Source organism: Oncorhynchus mykiss, chromosome 16 (assembly GCF_013265735.2).
Source record: "Oncorhynchus mykiss isolate Arlee chromosome 16, USDA_OmykA_1.1, whole genome shotgun sequence".
In the NCBI taxonomy this organism is placed as follows: domain Eukaryota; kingdom Metazoa; phylum Chordata; class Actinopteri; order Salmoniformes; family Salmonidae; genus Oncorhynchus; species Oncorhynchus mykiss.
In genome coordinates, this window is record NC_048580.1 from 30,924,268 (window position 1) to 30,943,299 (window position 19,032).

General features: G+C 41.7%; 1 protein-coding gene across 7 annotated transcripts in view; it reads right to left on the bottom strand.

Annotated features, from left to right (window-relative positions):
* Positions 1–337: 337 nt before the first annotated feature.
* The window catches only part of LOC110491806 (fibroblast growth factor receptor 2), a 94,711-nt gene continuing 76,016 nt past the window's right edge, over positions 338–19,032 (bottom strand). For all 7 annotated transcript variants that reach the window (XM_021565573.2, XM_021565571.2, XM_021565570.2 and 4 more), the window contains 6 exons: positions 18,427–18,617; positions 13,891–14,013; positions 9,496–9,566; positions 4,966–5,103; positions 4,230–4,335; positions 338–1,971 (listed from right to left, as the gene is read on the bottom strand). In XM_021565573.2, the coding sequence (XP_021421248.1) occupies positions 1,807–1,971; positions 4,230–4,335; positions 4,966–5,103; positions 9,496–9,566; positions 13,891–14,013; positions 18,427–18,617 (794 nt within the window). In that variant the 3' untranslated portion in view covers positions 338–1,806. The remainder of the gene's footprint in view (positions 1,972–4,229; positions 4,336–4,965; positions 5,104–9,495; positions 9,567–13,890; positions 14,014–18,426; positions 18,618–19,032) is intronic.

A 19,032-nucleotide genomic window follows, 5' to 3' on the forward strand; every position in this document is an offset into this window, starting at 1 on the left:
TCATTCCAGGCCCTACAACTAGACACATCATTCCCCCACCCCTCCTATAGACTGGCAGGCAAAATTATCATATATTTTAATGAAAGCTGAATTAATTTGGTGATACTTTAACTCAGTTTTTTTATGCCATTGTCTTGCTGTATGTTGCTATTAATGCTATTTCTTTGCTTATAAGAATACAGTGCCATTAACTATATGAACACAGCCATTATCAATTAAATTGATAATAAATATAGCCATTCTCAGACCTCTTTTCTCTCTCAAGGACATGACAAGATAGAAGAAACTAGTAACGTTTGACTGAATAGTGTGATTACACAAAATAGAAATCAACACACTTGTTTTTCCATCTTTATTTTTGCAAATGTGTCAAGAACACTAGCAAAGAACATCTTAAACTTGGTCCAGTAGAAAAAAAAATACTTGAATGATTTAATACTTTGTTTTTCAACTTTGAACCCTCTGGTGTGAATTTGGAATCTTACAGATTGCTAGTGGGTGGTTCCAAAATAATTTTTATTTTCAATCATATATAAATATCCAGAAATCATATAATTTCGAATGCAAACCTAAGAGTAAAATGACTGGATAGAATCTGCATTATCTACATAAGGGATTAGCAGACAAAATGTACAGTACACTACTAAAAATAGCTTTTGTTTCTGTTACCTCTGAAAGAGAATTTTAAATTACGATAATAAACATAATGGATTATTTATTATTTAATATCAGCATCATTAATAGCATATCTTTAATACTATTTCTATTTTATTTTTTATTTATTTTTTTCGTAAAAAAAAATTCAATAAATTAACAAGCTACCTCTTTCCCTGAAAGCCAATACTCCACTGTGTCATTGAATGAGAGTGTGTGTGTTTTGTGTGTGTGCGTATGTGTGTGCATGCCTATATTTGTGTGTGTTGTGTTTAAAAGAACACAAGTGAACAGAAACATAACCTGGGTGATGACACACCAGTCTCAAACCCAATGAGGGAGGAGGGGAGAGGGGGGATAATTCTGGAGTCCATACAAAAAATAATTCACTGTAAATATATAATATATATTTATACATATTTGAATATATTTACAAATATACCCAGCCCTATATACTGTATATTATTTTTCTCCATAATAATAATAAGTGTGTGGACTTATCAAGAGAAAGTATAAAGAAACAAGACAATATTACAAAATATAAAGAAGAGGCAGTGTCTGTCTGTATGCGCTCTTCTCCTATTCATCTGTTTTTGTTAGTTGATTCTTTCTTTCAGTCCTTTCAGTTTCCTATTTTGTCGTCCTCTTTTTGAGTCCCTTGTTTTTTCCGTTCATTACGGTCCATATTTTCCCTCTGGGAACAAGCAAAAGTCTTGGAATGCCAGCCAACGGAATGGAATCATGAAACGCAAAAATAGTAAATTCCAAACTCTAGTAGAAAACAACCGGAACAAATAAAACGGCAAGAGAGGAGAGGAGGTGGACCCTTGGGAACAGATATTCATTCAGTCAGACAAGAGGAACACTGATGAAGGGTCCCGGTCCTCTTCTTAAGACCTTGAACATGTGTATGAATGTGTGTGCAAATGTGTGTGTGTGTGTTCAGTTCTAAAAGCAGCACTACCACCAGCCCAGTCCCATCTGGGTCCGTTAGTCCATTTGGAGCCAGAGGGGGGTTGGGGGCCAGGAGGTTTGTGGGGTTGGTGGTGGGGGTATATCTAATTTTCTCTCTATGGAAATGTCGCTTTGTGGGGGGGGGGGGGGGGGCAGGTCAGGCTGGAGCTGGATGGGGGGGATTGAGGAGGGGAGGGCTCATGTTTTGATGCCTCCATTGATGTGCTGGTACTTGGGGAGGCAGGGCTGGTCTGGCAGGGGGTCATGGGAGAACACGGAGTCGTCACCGGAGGAACAGGAGCTGTGTGTGTCCTGGAAGCTGGGAGAATACTGCTCGGCTGGGGCACACAGGTCCAGATACTCCTATACACAGACAGGGTGAGAAGGTAGAACTGTTACACTCACAGGTTTAGAGGAGTGAGAGAGCGGAGAGAGAGAGACAAATGGAAAATACTGAAATAGAGACAGGCATGAAGACAGTTTCAGGAGGACAGTGATGGACATGTGGAGAGTATCATTTTCATTATTTTATTTATGCAAAATATAAACTATTCCCAAATCACGCTGGACGGATTTATGAAAAATGTTGGCGCCAGGAGAGCAAACGATTTGATACCGGATCCGTATGAAAATATGTGGATGAATAATACTTCATAAATGGGGCGTGGGCTAGAGAGAGGGGAACTGTCCAGCACAGTTCACATAGAGCAATGCTGACCTGGTTGCTGTTAGTCTCAGTATAAAATGGTTCAATGTGTCTGGGCGGGCGAGGAAGAACACCCAGACAGAGAGAGCGAGCGAAAGTGAACGAGAGAACAAGAAAGAAAGAGAGGGGGAAGACCAGAGAGATAAAAGAGACCAGTGAGAAAGGGGGAGAGAGAGGTAGAGAGAGGGTGTGGAGTCCAGAGAGAAAGAGAAACCGGAGAGGGAAGACCAGAGACAGCGAGAGAGAGAGAAAAAGATAAGAGACCAGAGAGTGTTTCAAACTGAGAAGGGGGGGGGGGGGGGCAGAGAGAGAGAGAGACTGTGCGAGGGATACCCAACCCTGGGCTTCATCCATACCGCTCTGCTTCACGGCACTACCCAGCACAATTAGAACAAACCTGACATCTGAAATTGGAACGTGGGTTTGAGTGCAGTAGGAGAATGACTGAAAAAAAATATCCCAAAAGCCAAGGAAAAGATAAACGTAAATTTTGTTATTAAAGACATGCTCCGTAACTTTGGCAACTACTAAGTATTTTTTAAACCTCTTGCTTTGAGCTGGATGTGCCAATCTGTAGTTCATACATCCATAATCTATGATCAGAATTACTGTTTTACCTCAATTAGCCACAACATTTGAAAGCAAGGGTTTTTCTGGAAGCTGTGCTGTGCCATTTTCCCTACATTTTCCCCCCATGTGTGCCAGCCCACTTGCAATTCGAGTTCTAGCCAATGAGCTTCAGCTCCTGGCCATTTGAGTGGCAGCTAGCAAGATGCACACACAGCAGAGTGAGAAGAGAGAGCAATGACATGGTACATATATCTGCACATATGTGACATAGTAACCATTTTCGGGGATAATTTTTGGCTCTTAAGTTTATTTTCAAAAAAATTGGCACAAAAGTACTGGAGAATCTCTAATGTTAGTTGTAAAAAAAACTTGAACAAACATTTTGCAGTTGTTTTTGCTCTTTTCATCTTCATCCCTGCACCCTCCTCTCTCCTTTTTCTCTTGTCTTTTGTGTCAGTTATTGGAATAGTTGTGATTAAGAAATAGTTGAGAGTGAGTGGGGAGGAAGAAGAGAAGCGTTGTTGGTGTTTGAGCATTCTTATAAAAACGAGTGCTGGCTTCCATTTCTCAGCTCAACACAAGGCGTCTCACATTACTAAAGAGCGGTTTTTAAAAAAGGAAGGCGCTTTATTACATTTCAAAAGTTCAAACACTGAAACACTGAAGTTGGAGCTTTTGGCATAATCTATGGCGGCCCAGTCTGAAGCCAGACAAGCCCTGACATATTTCCATCCACAGCCCCTCTTCAGGCCCGCGCATGGATATCACACACAACAGGAGGGGAACGGAAAGAAACACAAGCCATTATTCTGAGGCGAGGAATAGCTCAGAGTATCTTTTGATGATTTGGCAACATCAGTGGGCCATGGCCACAGCTCGGGGGCCTGGTTTGAATCAAGCAGCCATTTTCTGGTCATTGTTAAGGTCATGTGTCAGCCAACGCAGGATCCTTCTAATGCTTTTCAACATTCTTGGTTAAAAAAAGTGTTGATCAACTTTGCTTGCCCTGGCAATTGGAGTGTCCGTGAGCCTGTATAGTGTGCACCTTTTTCTAAGCTTTTAGGAGAGAAGCCTGACATGCTTTTACATCATACTTCTCATTGACCAAGCACTTCCAAGAATACAAGGTCAGCAGGGTTGGGGTCAACTCCTTTTAAATTCAGTCAATTCAGGAAGTAAACTGAAATTCCAATTCCATGTTTACTCAATGCTTTTCAACAGAAAAAAAGTTTACTTCCTGAATTGAAAGGGAATTGACCCCAACTCTGGAGGAAAGTGAATTGCTCTGGCTCCAGATTCTAGATATGAAAAGGTGAAGCGGAATGACTCTGGTTTGTGCCCTCACCTCATTCGTGGCCAGGGTGAGGATGCGATCTAGATCCTCCACCAGCTGCTTGAAGGTGGGCCGGTGGGAGGAGATGGCATGCCAACAGTCTTTCATCATCATGTACCTGAGAGAGAGAGAAGAAAGAGAAACAAGGAGTATGAACGGTTAGTAAAAGTACTTCATTGTTTTTCTTTCCAAAACACATGCCATGCCACCCATTCAACAGACTGATGCACATTTCTAAAATCATTGTCCAATTGCCTGTCAAAAGTGGGTGAGATGATAAAGACTAATTTATCTGAGCCTAGGTGTCAAGGTATGAACCAGCCAATCCAAACACATAGCTATGCTGGTTCTATTTCTCTGCACACTCCTCTCTGCACTCTCCGTTTAAGACAAATGCACGCCAATACCAATCCTATCCTAGGTCTGTCTGTCTCCACTGTAGATTTCACTGTTTCCAGTACAGCGTGAGACCATTAGGCCTGACAATACCGGTGCAGTCAGTGACATTATGTGCTGTGTAACTGGAATGGGCCCATTGTGAATGACAACATTGATACAGGCCCAGGCCAGCTGTGTAGGATCATGGATCTGATGGAGATGGGGTGAGGGTGGGGACCCCAGTAGGGTTTGTGTGTGTGTGCACAATTGTGTGTGTGTGTGAGTGTGCACATTTGTGCGTGTGTGTGTCTGCCTGCATATATATGTGTGTGTGTATATATGAGATAAAGTGAATCAAATAGTATTATACAGCTCATTGGTGCAGTTGCCAGGCTTGTCCATACGATGGCCCTCTTTCAACAGCTTGAAGAGCTCCTCTACGGGGATACCAGGGTACGGAGAACCCCCCAGGGTGAAGATCTCCCACATCAGCACCCCAAATGACCAGCTGGGAAGAAAAACACAAACGCACATATTCAACATTAATGCTTTCATTACTATTATCATGTTATGCATCCATTGATACATACATACATAAATACATACATACATACATACATACATACATACAAGTGATAACAATTGATGGCAATGAAGTATTACTTTTTTTTTTTTTTTTACACGATTTCAACTGCTACCTCTCAGAGAAACAAAGGGTTGAAGGGTAACTATATCATCCCATTGATTCCATAATTAATGGAATCAATGGAATTAATTGATTCCGCTAACCATTCTCTATAAATGTTCACCCTAACATTAATTTAGGGTTCAGAGTGGCGCAGCGGTCTAAGGCACTGCATCTCAGTGCTAGAGGCGTCACTACAGATCCTGGTTCGATTCCAGGCTGTATCACAACCGGCCATGTTTGGGAGTCCCATAGGGCGGCGCACAATTGGCCCAGCGTCGTCCGGGTTTGGCCGTGGTAGGCCGTCATTGTAAATAAGATAATTTTTTTTAAGTGACTTTTTATAAAAGTGACTCGCCTAGATAAATAAAGGTTAAATAAAAAATAAATAATCAATGACTCTTCATGGCAGTGTGTGTGTTGGGAGCAACAAAGAGTATATTATAGCACCCACAGGGAATGGAGGCATACACACACACACACCAACACGCCTACCTTAGTGACCCAAAGAGGCCACAACACAATACAAAGACACTGTGATCTTTTATTTGCTCCTGTGGTTATCTCTCCATCGATCTGTTGACATAACTGGCCCTGCGTTTGTTCCCTCTTTCTATCTCTACATCTCTCTGTTTGTTAACACATCCCTTTGCTCCATTCAATGGCACTTTGTATCCATCGCTCACCTATTGTCATTCCACTGCCCATGTAGATACAGTTGAAGTCAGAAGTTTACATACACCTTAGCCAACCACATTTAAACTCAGTTTTTCACAATTCCTGACATTTAGTCTTTGTAAAAAATTCCCTGTCTTAGGTCAGTTAGGATCACCACTTTATTTTAAGAATGTGAAATGTCAGATTAATAGCAGAGTATTATTTATTTATTTCATCACATTCCCAGTGGGTCAGACGTTTACATACACTCAATTGGTATTTGGAAGCATTGCCTTTAAATTGTTTAACTTGTGTCAAATGTTTTGGGTAGCCTTCCACAAGCTTCCCACAATAAGTTGGGTGAATTTTGGCCCATTCCTCCTGACAGAGCTGGTGTAACTGAGTCAGGTTTGTAGGCCTCCTTGCTCGCACACACTTTTTCAGTTCTACCCACACATTTTCTATAGGATTGAGGTCGGGGCTTTGTGATGGCCACTCCAATACCTTGATGTCCTTAACTTCTTTGGTAGGGGGCGGTATTTTCACGTCCGGATGAAAAGCATTTTATTTTATTTTACCTTTATTTAACTAGGCAAGTCAGTTAAGAACAAATTCTTATTTTCAATGACGGCCTAGGAACAGTGGGTTAACTGCCTGTTCAGGGGCAGAACGACAGATTTGTACCTTGTCAGCTCGGGATTTGAACTTGCAACCTTTCGGTAAACTAGTCCAACACTCTAATCACTAGGCTACCCTGCATGCCCAGAGTAAACGGCCTGCTACAAAGCCATAAAAGATAGAATATGCATATTATTATTAGATTTGGATATAAACCACTGAAGTTTCTAAAACTGTTTGAATGATGTCTGTGAGTATAACAGAACTCATATGGCAGGCAAAAACCTGAGAAAAAATCCAACCAGGAAGTGGGAAATCTGAGGTTGTTCGATTTTCAACTCAGCTCCTATTGAAGATAGTGGGAAATTGGTAGTGTTGCACTTCCTAAGGCTTCCACTAGATGTCAACAGTCTTTAGAACCTTGTCTGATGCTTCTACTGTGAAGTGGGGCCGAAGGAGAAGGGAATGAGTAAGGTCTGCCATGAGTAGACCATGCTCTGACCATGCGCGTTCACATGAGGGAGCTCTGTTCCATCGCACTTCTGAAGACAATGGAATTCTCCGGTTGGAACATTATTGAATATTTATTTTAAATACATCCTAAAAAATGATTCAATACATCGTTTGACATGTTACTACTGACTGTTACGGAACTTTTTGACATCGTCTGCTTTTAGTGAATGAGCTTCGTGACTTTGGATTTGTTTACCAAACGCGCTAACAAAAGTAACTATTTAGACATAAATTATGGACATTACCGAACAAAACAAACATTTCTTGTGGAAGTGGGAGTCCTGGGAGTGCATTCCGATGAAGATCAGCAAAGGTAAGTGAAGATTTATAATGCTATTTATGACTTTTGTTGACTGCATAATATGGCGGATATATTTGTGTCTTGATTGGGCTCTGAGCGCCGACTCAGATTATTGCATGGTTTGCTTTTTCCGTAAAGCTTTTTTGAAATCTGACACAGCAGTTACATTAAGTGCATCTAAAATTCCATGCATAACAGTTGTATCTTTTAGCAATGTTTATTATGAGTATTCCTGTAAATTGATGTGGCTCTTTGCAAAATCAAAGGATGTTTTGGAATTTCTGAACGTAAGGCACCAATGTAAACTCAAATTTTTGGATATAAATATGAACTTTACCAAACAAAACATACATGTATTTTGTAACATGAAGTCCTATGAGTGTCTGATGAAGATTATCAAAGGTTAGTGGTTAATTTTATCTAAATTTCTGCTTTTTGTAAATCCTCTCTTTGTCTGGAAAAATGGCTGTGCTTTCTGTGAATAGGCACTCACCTAACATAATCGTTTGGTTTGCTTTCGTCGTAAAGCCTTTTTGATATTGGACACTGTGATATCGGACATTTACAACAAGTGTATCTTTAAAATGGTGTAAAATACATGTATGTTTGAGGAATTTTAATTATGGGATTTCTGTGTTTTGAATTTGGCGCCCTGCAGTTTCACTGTCTGTTGAAGAGGTGGGACGCTACCGTCTCACCTACCCTAGAGAGGTTAAGCCATTTTGCCACAATTTTGGAAGTATGCTTGGGGTCATTGTCCATTTGGAAGACCCATTTGTGACCAAGCTTTACCTTCCTGACTGATGTCTTGAGATGTTGCTTAAATATATCCACATAATTTTGCTTCCTCATCATGTTATCTATTTTGAAGTGCACCAGTCCCTCCTGCAGCAAAGCACCCCCACAACATGATGCTGCCACCATCGTGCGTCACGGTTGGGATGGTGTTCTTTAGCTCCCCCTTTTCCTCCAAACATAACGATGGTCATTATGGACAAACAGTTCTATTTTTGTTTCATCAGACCAGAGGACATTTCTCCAAAAAGTATGATCTTTGTCCCCATGTGCAGTTGCAAACCGTTGTCTAGCTTTTTTATGGCGCTTTTGGAGTTGTGGCTTCTAACTTGCTTGCGGCCTTTCAGGTTATATCTATAGGATTAGTTTTACTGTTGATATAGATACTTTTGTACCTGTTTCCTCCAGCATCTTCACAAGGTCCTTTGCTGTTGTTCTAGAATTGATTTGCACTTTTCACACCAAAGTACATTCATCTCTAGGAGACAGAACGCGTCTCCTTCCTAAGTGGTTTGACGGCTGCTTGGTCACATGGTGTTTATACTTATGTACTATTGTTTGTACAGATGAATGCGGTACCTTCAGGTGTTTGGAAATTTCTCTCAAGGATGAACTTGACAGATTTCTTTAGATTTTCCCATGATGTCAAGCAAAGAGGCACGGAGTTTGAAAGTAGGCCTTGAAATACATCCACAGGCACACCTCCAATTGACTCAAATGATGTCAATTAGCCTATCAGGAGCTTCTAATTTTCTGAAATTTTCAAAGCTGTTTAAAGGCACAGTCAACTTAGGGTATGTCAACTTCTGACCCACTGGGATTGTGATAGTGAATTATAAGTGAAATAATCTGTCTGTAAACAATTGTTGTGAAAATTACTTGTGTGATGCACAACGTAGATATCCTAACCGACTTGGCAAAACTATAATCAAGTCAAATCCAATTTTATTGGTCACATACACATGGTTAGCAGATGTTAATGGTAGCGTAGCGAAATGCTTGTGCTTCTAGTTCCAACCATGCAGTAATATCTAACAAGTAATCTAACAATTCTGACAACTACCCTTTACACACAAGTGTAAAGGAATGAGTAAGAATATGTACATATAAATATATGGATGAGCGATGGCCGAAAGACATAGGCAAGATGCAGTATAGAGTACAGTAGAGATTTGAGTCAGTATGTTGGCTGCAACCACTCAATGTTAGTGATGGCTGTTTAACAATCCGATGGCCTTGAAAGAAGCTGTTTTTCAGTCTCTCGGTCCCAGCTTTGATGACCCTGTGCGAATTGTGTGTGTAAGAGAGTAAAATCAAGGTACAGTACTTACACATCACTCTGGTGAGTGTACACACGGTCAAACAGTGCCTCTGGAGCCATCCACTTCACCGGGAGACGACCCTGAGGAGGACACATACACACAGGTCAATAGGTCAAGGTCAAAAAGGTAACATTGAAATATCTATACACAGTCAGACATAGGGTATTTCATGACCAATATTTATTGGCTAATCAGCATCTTTTAATTCATGCACTCTTCCAGGTTCCTGGTATTCCCAAGAATCTCATTAGATCTGGGAATACCAATAGGGAATTCCCAGAGGTACTGTCATACGTTTACAGCAGTTAGCAAATAAACTGGGTTGCAGATAAAGACAGTTTATTTCTGCATGTCATTAAACACTGCAGCATGGATAGCAAGTGACAAGCAGGGTCAAATACATTCATGCATACTGAAGTTGCAGTGTAGGAGAAATTATTTTAGAATGGGTAATAGAAAGGTAGGGGCAGATGATAATCATGATTATGATTAACTTTAGTTCTGCCCCTACCTTTTTATTAGGCCTTCTGAAATAAGTCTAATTTATCCAAGACTAGAACATAGTATTGTTAAGACTGGTGGATTGGTGATTATCGTCATCATCACCATTTCCCATTGTCTATGGCTCATGCTGTGTTGTGGTTGGTTGTTTTTGTGGTTCTTGTTGTTTTCAACTAGGCTAGGCTCTCAGTGTGTAATGAAAAGACAGCCATGCATACTAAAGGAGGATGTGCTCTACAGTGGGAATCAGATGAATGCTACTGGGGGTCTGCTATGGAGATGTCAAGCACTCTGTTGCTCTCCCTCTATTTCAGTGTCTCTCCATCTCTTGGTCTGTTTGGACAAGTGGCTATGGAAGTGAAGGAACAAGAGAGGAGGCACAAACTAGTGCAGAGCCTCTATAGAAGCACTGCATTCACTGATGGTCTGGGAACCTCCAGTTAGAGAGCTGCTGGCGGTGTGGTCAGCATTTTTCATGCTGTGGGTGGGAGAGAGTGGTCAGACAGATAACTTTGGGATTAAAATATTTTTGGGTCCCACAGATTATTTAGCACAGTTGTCTTTCTTATCTATTGTATTAAAAACAGCTCTTTGTCGCAATATTTACAAACTCTCAAAGGATAATTTTGCTTCAAGTTCTATAACCTAGCTCTTCTCTATTGTGTTGGGCGTGGGAGATCAAATGTGCCTGTGTTTGGTCTCAATGAAACCTGTATGCTGTATGAATGGATGAGAAGCACGCGCAATGGTCTTTCCGTGGAGATTAACTTCCTAAATATGATAGGCTGTAGTTTAGGTTCCAACTTTGACTGTATATAAATATTGATAACACATTTATTTGTGCCTGCCTTCAAATTGTCCCGCTCCTATATTGAAGTTTTGCAAGATTATTTCAAAACCATTTTGTCTTTCTGTTTTGTAGGCCATTCATTATCTACAGTGCCATCACAAAGTATAAACACATTCCACTTTTTGTTGTGTTACAGCCTGAATATAAAATGGATTAAATTGAGGTGTTGTGTAACTGATCTACACACAATACTGTCAAATAATGTCAAAGTGGAATTATGTTTTTAGAAATGTAAAAAATTCAAATAAATGAGAAGCTGTTTTGTTGTGGCAAGCCTAAATCAGTTCAAGAGTAAAAATGTGCTTAATCTCTCTTGGGTAGGGGGCAGTATATTGCCTGCCCTGACCCTGAGCCTGCCTGCCGTTCTGTATCCTTTGGACTCTGATCTGGATTACCGACCTCTGCCTGCCCTTGACCTGTCGTTTTGACTGCCCGCTGTTCTAGTAATAAACGTATGTTACTTCGACACCGTCTGCATCTGGGTCTTCCCTAGAACGTAATAGTACGAACTGACCTTGACTAACCCAGCAGACATCATTGAGCTGCAGCCCTCCTCCTTCCCCTGCTCTAAGATAGCGTACTTCATCACGCTAATGTCCGCGAGTGCTCTCGCCTGGCCTTCGGCACTATGGGAACAACAGTTGGTCGAATGCTTATGTCTGGAGGAGTTTGTGGCGGAGGTAAATAAAGTTTTTGATGCTCCATTGTCCGGGACAGAGGCTGCCCAGAAGTTACTCCAGCTTCGGCAAGACTCCTGCAGTGTGGCAGACAATGCGGTGGATTTCCGCACATGCCTGGAACCCGGAAGCGCTGTTCGACATGCTCCTGCACGGAGTTTCAGAGGAAGTAAAGAACGAGCTTGCAGCCCGGAAACTACGAAGAAGAGGAGATTTGATTTTGCCCGCCCAAGGATTCAACCTCACCTCCGAGGCATCCCGGAAGTCCTCGATGGAGCCGTTGCCGAGAGAACCCGAGGCTACCCGAGTTCCGTCGAGTCTCAGAAGTCTGCCGATTAACCTCTTCCCGAGCCAATGCAACTAGGCAGAGTTAGGCTGTCTGTATTGCGGGACTACTGGTAATTTCTTCTCCACCTGTCCACTAAAAGACCAGGCTCACCGGTAGGAGCGAGTACTCTGGTGGGCCATACGGAGAACTTTTCCTCTCCCCTTACTCGCACCCCTTTTCATGCCATTTTGCTGTGGGGGAACCAATCTAAATCTCTCCGGGTACTCATCGACTCTGGGGCCAATGAGAGCTTTATGGACGCTACCCTGTCGTCCGAGCTGGGCATCCCCACTCAGCCTCTCTCCATTCCCATGGATGTTAGAGCACTGGACGGGCATTATAGACTGGGTCATCCACAATACCACCCCCATCAACCTACAGGTGTCAGGGAACCACAGAGAGACAATCCAATTCCTGCTCTAAGCCTCAGGTTCCCGTGGTATTGGGATTCTCTTGGCTCCAGCGATACAATCCCGTTATTGACTGGTCTGCTGGTGCCATCATGGGCTGGAACTTATGATGGCACTCCTTCAAGACTGTTGGAAAACCATTCCAGGTGAAGCTGCTTAAGATAATGCCAAGAGTGTGCAAAGCTGTCATCAAGGCAAAGCGTGGCTACTTTGAAGAATCTCAAATTGTGACCCACTGGAATGGTGAGACAGTGAAATAATCTGTCAGTAAACAATTGTTGGAAAAATGACTTGTGTCATGCACAAAGTAGATGTCCTAACCGACTTGCTAAAACTATACTTTGTTAACCTCTCTAGGGTAGGGGGCAGCATTCGGAATTTTGGATGAAAAGCACGCCCAAATTAAACGGCCTGCTCCTCGGGCAGAGAAGATATGATATGCATATAACTGGCAGATTTGGATAGAAAACACTAAAGTTTCCAAAACTGTTAAAATAGTGTCTGTGAGTATAACAGAACTGATTGAGCAGGTGAAAACCTGAGAAAAATCCATTCAGGAAGTAGTTATTTTTTTGGTTTTGTAGTTTTCTATTCAATGCCATTACAGTATCCATTGACTTAGGACTCCATTTGCTGTTCCTATGCCTTCCACTAGATATCAACAGCCTTTAGAAATCGTTTCAGGCTTGTATTCTTATAAATGAGGGAGTAAGACCAGTCTGAACGAGTGAACCCTAACATGACGCAGAGTTTTTTCAGGCAGAGTCGAAAATGGATTTGTCTATGTGTTATGTGTTTACGTGCAGCTGACAGTCAGCGAACTCAGCATCACAGCAAACAGGAGGAGGGGCAGGCACTGGGTAACTACGTCGAATAATGATGTATTGATCTCTATGTCCGTTGACACAAACTCCGTACATGTCTGTGTGTTGCAGCTCGAGAATCGGGATGTTAGATTTATTCAGTGGATTAATTTTTTATTAAAATGTAAAATATATATATATATATATATATATATATATATATATATATATATATATATATATATATATCAGGCCCTTTTCATTTCTGCATACTTTTAACTCGGATCTCGTACCTACGTACATGGACAGAGAGTTACGTAGTTGGTACGCAAAATGCTTGCATGTTGGCAGGTCTGCTAATCGCTGCTAATCAATTTGCAGTGTACAAATTATTTATAACTATGTTCCGGCCCCCGACCATCCGCTCAAGGAAAAATTGGCCCACGGCAGAATGTAATTGGCCAGAATGTAATCCACCCTGACCTACAATAACAATGCAGTATGACGGCTGGGTTCGGGACCAGTTCTTGCTGGAGCGGGTGGGAATCGAACAAGAAGTCAGTGGGAGCAGGCGTGCGTGGTATGAAAAGCAGTGGGAGCGGGATGAAGGAATCAGTCTACCTCCTGTCTCTGCCAAGACTGAGAAGGACGGAGGGAGGCTCAACTTACACAATACAGAAAGTAAACTGAAATTCAAATTTTCCTTAAGGAATATCGGTTTACTTCATGAATTAATCAATTGAAATGGAGTTGACTGTCACATACACCCCCTCACAACATTACAGAACACACGACACAGTATACACTCCTCAAGTGCCCCCCCCCAAGTACTCACGTTAGTTGTCTTTTTATAGTAATCGATGTTGTGGACGTCCCTAGCCAGGCCAAAGTCAGCAATCTTCATGAAGTTGCTCTCTGTGACCAGGACGTTTCTCGCTGCTAGGTCTCTATGTATACACTGGATGGAGAGAAGTAGAGAAAATGGGACAGGGTGGATGGAGATATAGATGAAATTGAGAACGAGAACTTAAACTTCAATAGAAACATAAGTAAGCTATGCTAAAAATGTTATACTATGTATGTGTATGGTAAGTGTAATGAACCAGAAACATATTTAATTTGACAAGTACCAACAAACGTGTGTGATCATTCTACAGTGATCCCTGCAGCATACACTCAAACCGGTGTGATTAGACCGCTTATTTAGGACATCCAGTTTCGATTGACGCAACAGTCAGCGTTTCAGCTGGCAACACTGCTTTTTCTCAGAAACATTTTGCACAAACACAGTCCTCAGAAAGTTATGTCCTGAATTTCACCAGTTTATTTTTGGATGCAATGTTTAAACATTCACAGAAGTAGCAACAGCATAACACAATCATTCAAACTGGAAAATGTAGGCTACATTAGTCCTAGCGCTAATTGAGGAAAGATTGAGGTAACGCATGCGGTCATATTTAGCTAACTCTCGGCTGACAGAAACCACAACATGCTAATAGAAATTACTCCTTACAATTCATCACATAACGGGTGAGTTCTCCATTGATTGAAATAACTGAGCAAAACACCATTCCTTCATCTCATTTTGTTATAACACCTTTGGTCTGACAGACGTTGAAGTGACACCCAGAATGCATTGTATAATGTCAACAAATATGGCCCCACACATAGCTGGCAAATAGCTTAGCATTAGCTCATCATAATCAGTACAACCTTCAAAAAGTATTTTACACACATCATAGATGTGGTGAAGGTAAGAAACAACATCTCCACTTCGCTGACCCTCAACACTGGGGAACCACAAGGGTGAGTGCTCAGCTCCCTACTCCCTGTTCACCCAGGACTGCGTGGCCATGCACACCTACAACTCAATCATCAAGTTTGCAGAAGACACAACAGTAGTGGGCTTGATTAGCAACAATAACGAGACAGCCTACAAATAGGAGGTGAGGGCACTCGGAGTGTGGTGTCAGGAAAACAACCTCTCAATCAACGTCAACAAAACAAAGGAGATGATCGTGGACTTCAGGAAACAGCAGATGGAGCACCCCCCTATCCACATCGAAGGGACAGCAGTGGAGAAAGTGGAAAGTTTTAAGTTCACATCTCATACAAACTGAAATGGTCCACCCACACAGACAGCCTCAGGAGGCTGAATAAATGTGGTTTGTCACCTAAAACCCTGACAAACTTTTACAGATGCACAATCGAGAGTATCCTGTCGGGCTGTATCACAGCTTGGGGCGGCAACTGCCCTCAACCGCAAGGCTCTCCAGAGGGTCTGCACAACGCATCACAGGGGAAAACTACCTGCCCTCCATGACACCTACAGCACCCGATGACACAGGAAGGCCAAAAAGATCATCAAGGTCAACAACCATCGAGCCACTGCCTGTTCACATTGCTACCATCCAGAAGGAGAGGTCAGTACAGGTGCATCAAAGCTGGGACCGAGAGACTGAAAAACAGCTTCTGTCTCAAGGCCATCAGACTGCTAAACAGCAATCACTACCTCAAAGATGCTGCTGCCTACATAGAGACTCAAATCAGTGGCCACATTAATACATGGATCACTAGACACTTTAAACAATGCCACTTTAAAAAATGCCTATTTAATAATGTTTACATATCTTACATCACTCATATCATATGTATTTACTGTGTTTATGCCATCTACTGCACCTTGCCTATGCCGCTCGGCCATCGCTCATCCATATATTTATATGTACAGTGCCTTGCGAAAGTATTCGGCCCCCTTGAACTTTGCGACCTTTTGCCACATTTCAGGCTTCAAACATAAAGATATAAAACTGTATTTTTTTGTGAAGAATCAACAACAAGTGGGACACAATCATGAAGTGGAACGACATTTATTGGATATTTCAAACTTTTTTAACAAATCAAAAACTGAAAAATTGGGCGTGCAAAATTATTCAGCCCCTTTACTTTCAGTGCAGCAAACTCTCTCCAGAAGTTCAGTGAGGATCTCTGAATGATCCAATGTTGACCTAAATGACTAATGATGATAAATACAATCCACCTGTGTGTAATCAAATATCCGTATAAATGCACCTGCACTGTGATTGTCTCAGAGGTCCGTTAAAAGCGCAGAGAGCATCATGAAGAACAAGGAACACACCAGGCAGGTCCGAGATACTGTTGTGAAGAAGTTTAAAGCCGGATTTGGATACAAAAAGATTTCCCAAGCTTTAAACATCCCAAGGAGCACTGTGCAAGCGATAATATTGAAATGGAAGGAGTATCAGACCACTGCAAATCTACCAAGACCTGGCCGTCCCTCTAAACTTTCAGCTCATACAAGGAGAAGACTGATCAGAGATGCAGCCAAGAGGCCCATGATCACTCTGGATGAACTGCAGAGATCTACAGCTGAGGTGGGAGACTCTGTCCATAGGACAACAATCAGTCGTATATTGCACAAATCTGGCCTTTATGGACGAGTGGCAAGAAGAAAGCCATTTCTTAAAGATATCCATAAAAAGTGTTGTTTAAAGTTTGCCACAAGCCACCTGGGAGACACACCAAACATGTGGAAGAAGGTGCTCTGGTCAGATGAAACCAAAATTGAACTTTTTGGCAACAATGCAAAACGTTATGTTTGGCGTAAAAGCAACACAGCTGAACACACCATCCCCACTGTCAAACATGGTGGTGGCAGCATCATGGTTTGGGCCTGCTTTTCTTCAGCAGGGACAGGGAAGATGGTTAAAATTGATGGGAAGATGGATGGAGCCAAATACAGGCCCATTCTGGAAGAAAACCTGATGGAGTCTGCAAAAGACCTGAGACTGGGACAGAGATTTGTCTTCCAACAAGACAATGATCCAAAACATAAAGCAAAATCTACAATGGAATGGTTCAAAAATAAACATATCCAGGTGTTAGAATGGCCAAGTCAAAGTCCAGACCTGTATCCAATTGAAAATCTGTGGAAAGAACTGAAAACTGCTGTTCACAAATGCTCTCAATCCAACCTCACTGAGCTCGAGCTGTTTTGCAAGGAGGAATGGTAAAAAATGTCAGTCTCTCGATGTGCAAAACTGATAGAGACATACCCCAAGTGACTTACAGCTGTAATCGCAGCAAAAGGTGGCGCTACAAAGTATTAACTTAAGGTGGCTGAATAATTTTGCACGCCCAATTTTTCAGTTTTTGATTTGTTAAAAAAGTTTGAAATATCCAATAAATGTCGTTCCACTTCATGATTGTGTCCCACTTGTTGTTGATTCTTCACAAAAAAATACAGTTTTATATCTTTATGTTTGAAGCCTGAAATGTTGGCAAAAGGTCGCAAAGTTCAAGGGGGCCGAATACTTTCGCAAGGCACTGTACATATTCTCATTCACCCCTTTAGATTTGTGTGTATTAGGTAGTTGTTGGGAAATTGATAGATTACTTGTTAGATATTACTGCACTGTCGGAACTAGAAGCACAAGCATTTCGCTACACTCGCATTAACATCTGCTAACCATGTGTATGTGACCAATAGAATTTGATTTGATGTCCATTACAATCTACGCAATAATCAGAATGCATGATTTGTCACCAGAACTTCAATTAATTAGGAGGTAGAACACACCACAATTCAAACTGTTGTTATAAAATAAAACTTAAAGAAGAACTTAAGTAAGAAAATAGCTTGAAAGTGACAAGTTATCTTTGTTTGAAGGCAGCGCAGGTTAATTGTCCTGTTCCGTAATCATCACATTTTGGAACAGTGAGTGCATTCTGACATCACGTGCATAAAAACAAACTCACCCTGGGGCGACTGTTAGAGATATTTGGAACTTATGCGTGAAAAGGTTAAAGTAACACACGCTGCCTAATATAACATGACGACAAAATACATGCACGACAAACATGCCTGAATTGGAGGAAGATTCATGACAGATACATGGTAGAAGTTGTTTGTGCACCTAGATGTTTATGTCTCCTGTGCATGTGTGTTTAGGTGCATGTGTGTATGCGTGTGTATGTATGCATGTGAGTGTGTTAGCATACTGTGTTATTGTATGCTCTAGGCTCTGTCACATTTCTCTAGTAAGCAGGAGCGTGATGGAGTGTTTGGCTATAGTGCCCATTGCCAGTTGTGAATGCGTTGTGAAAACGCTATTCTTCAGTTGTCCATACAGAGAGGCTTTGTGTGAGAGAGAGAGACAATGCTGAGATTTGGACAGGTGGCTAGAGATGTGTTTTTAGGAGACAATATTGATAAACACACATTTTTTACACAACCACCATGGCTAAAGCCCTAGTCACAAGGACCCAGTGCAATGCCAAGGAAGTGTGTCTACCAAGCAGAATGGTGAGACTGAACATGTTGTATGTGTGTTTGTGTGTGTGTGTGTACCTTCTGTGAGGCCAGATATTCCATGCCCCGTGCCACCTGGTAGGTACAGGAGACCAAGTCCTTGAAGGTGAGCTGTTCATCTGAGCAGCGGGTAATATCGTAGGAGTATTCCATGCCAGGGGGCCTGCGGGCACGTAGATACTCCCTCAGGTTCCCTTTAGAGGCATACTCCACTATCACATATAGAGGGCCTGTCACAGAGAGAAAAAGAGACACAGACAGAAAGAGAGAGAGGACACATGCACACATTTAGGACTCCACACTGACTGATCACTGCTTTACAAATTGGGGGGGAGGGATGAATCTTGAGTATTGAAGGAACGAGTCAGGGATTATCGGTATCAGGATGTTATCTTGAAAACTTGAATGCTGACAATTTGTGAATGACAGTCAAACATGACAAATATATGGTGGGAGAGGTTTTGTCGTGTGTGTGGATAAAATACGGCTGTAGATTCAGTTCTGATATTCAACACCATATTCATAGTACAGTCGTGGCCAAAAGTTTTGAGAATGACACATATAAATTTTCACAAAGTCTGCTGCCTCAGTTTGTATGATGGCAATTTACATGTCCTCCAGAATATTATGAAGAGTGATCAGATG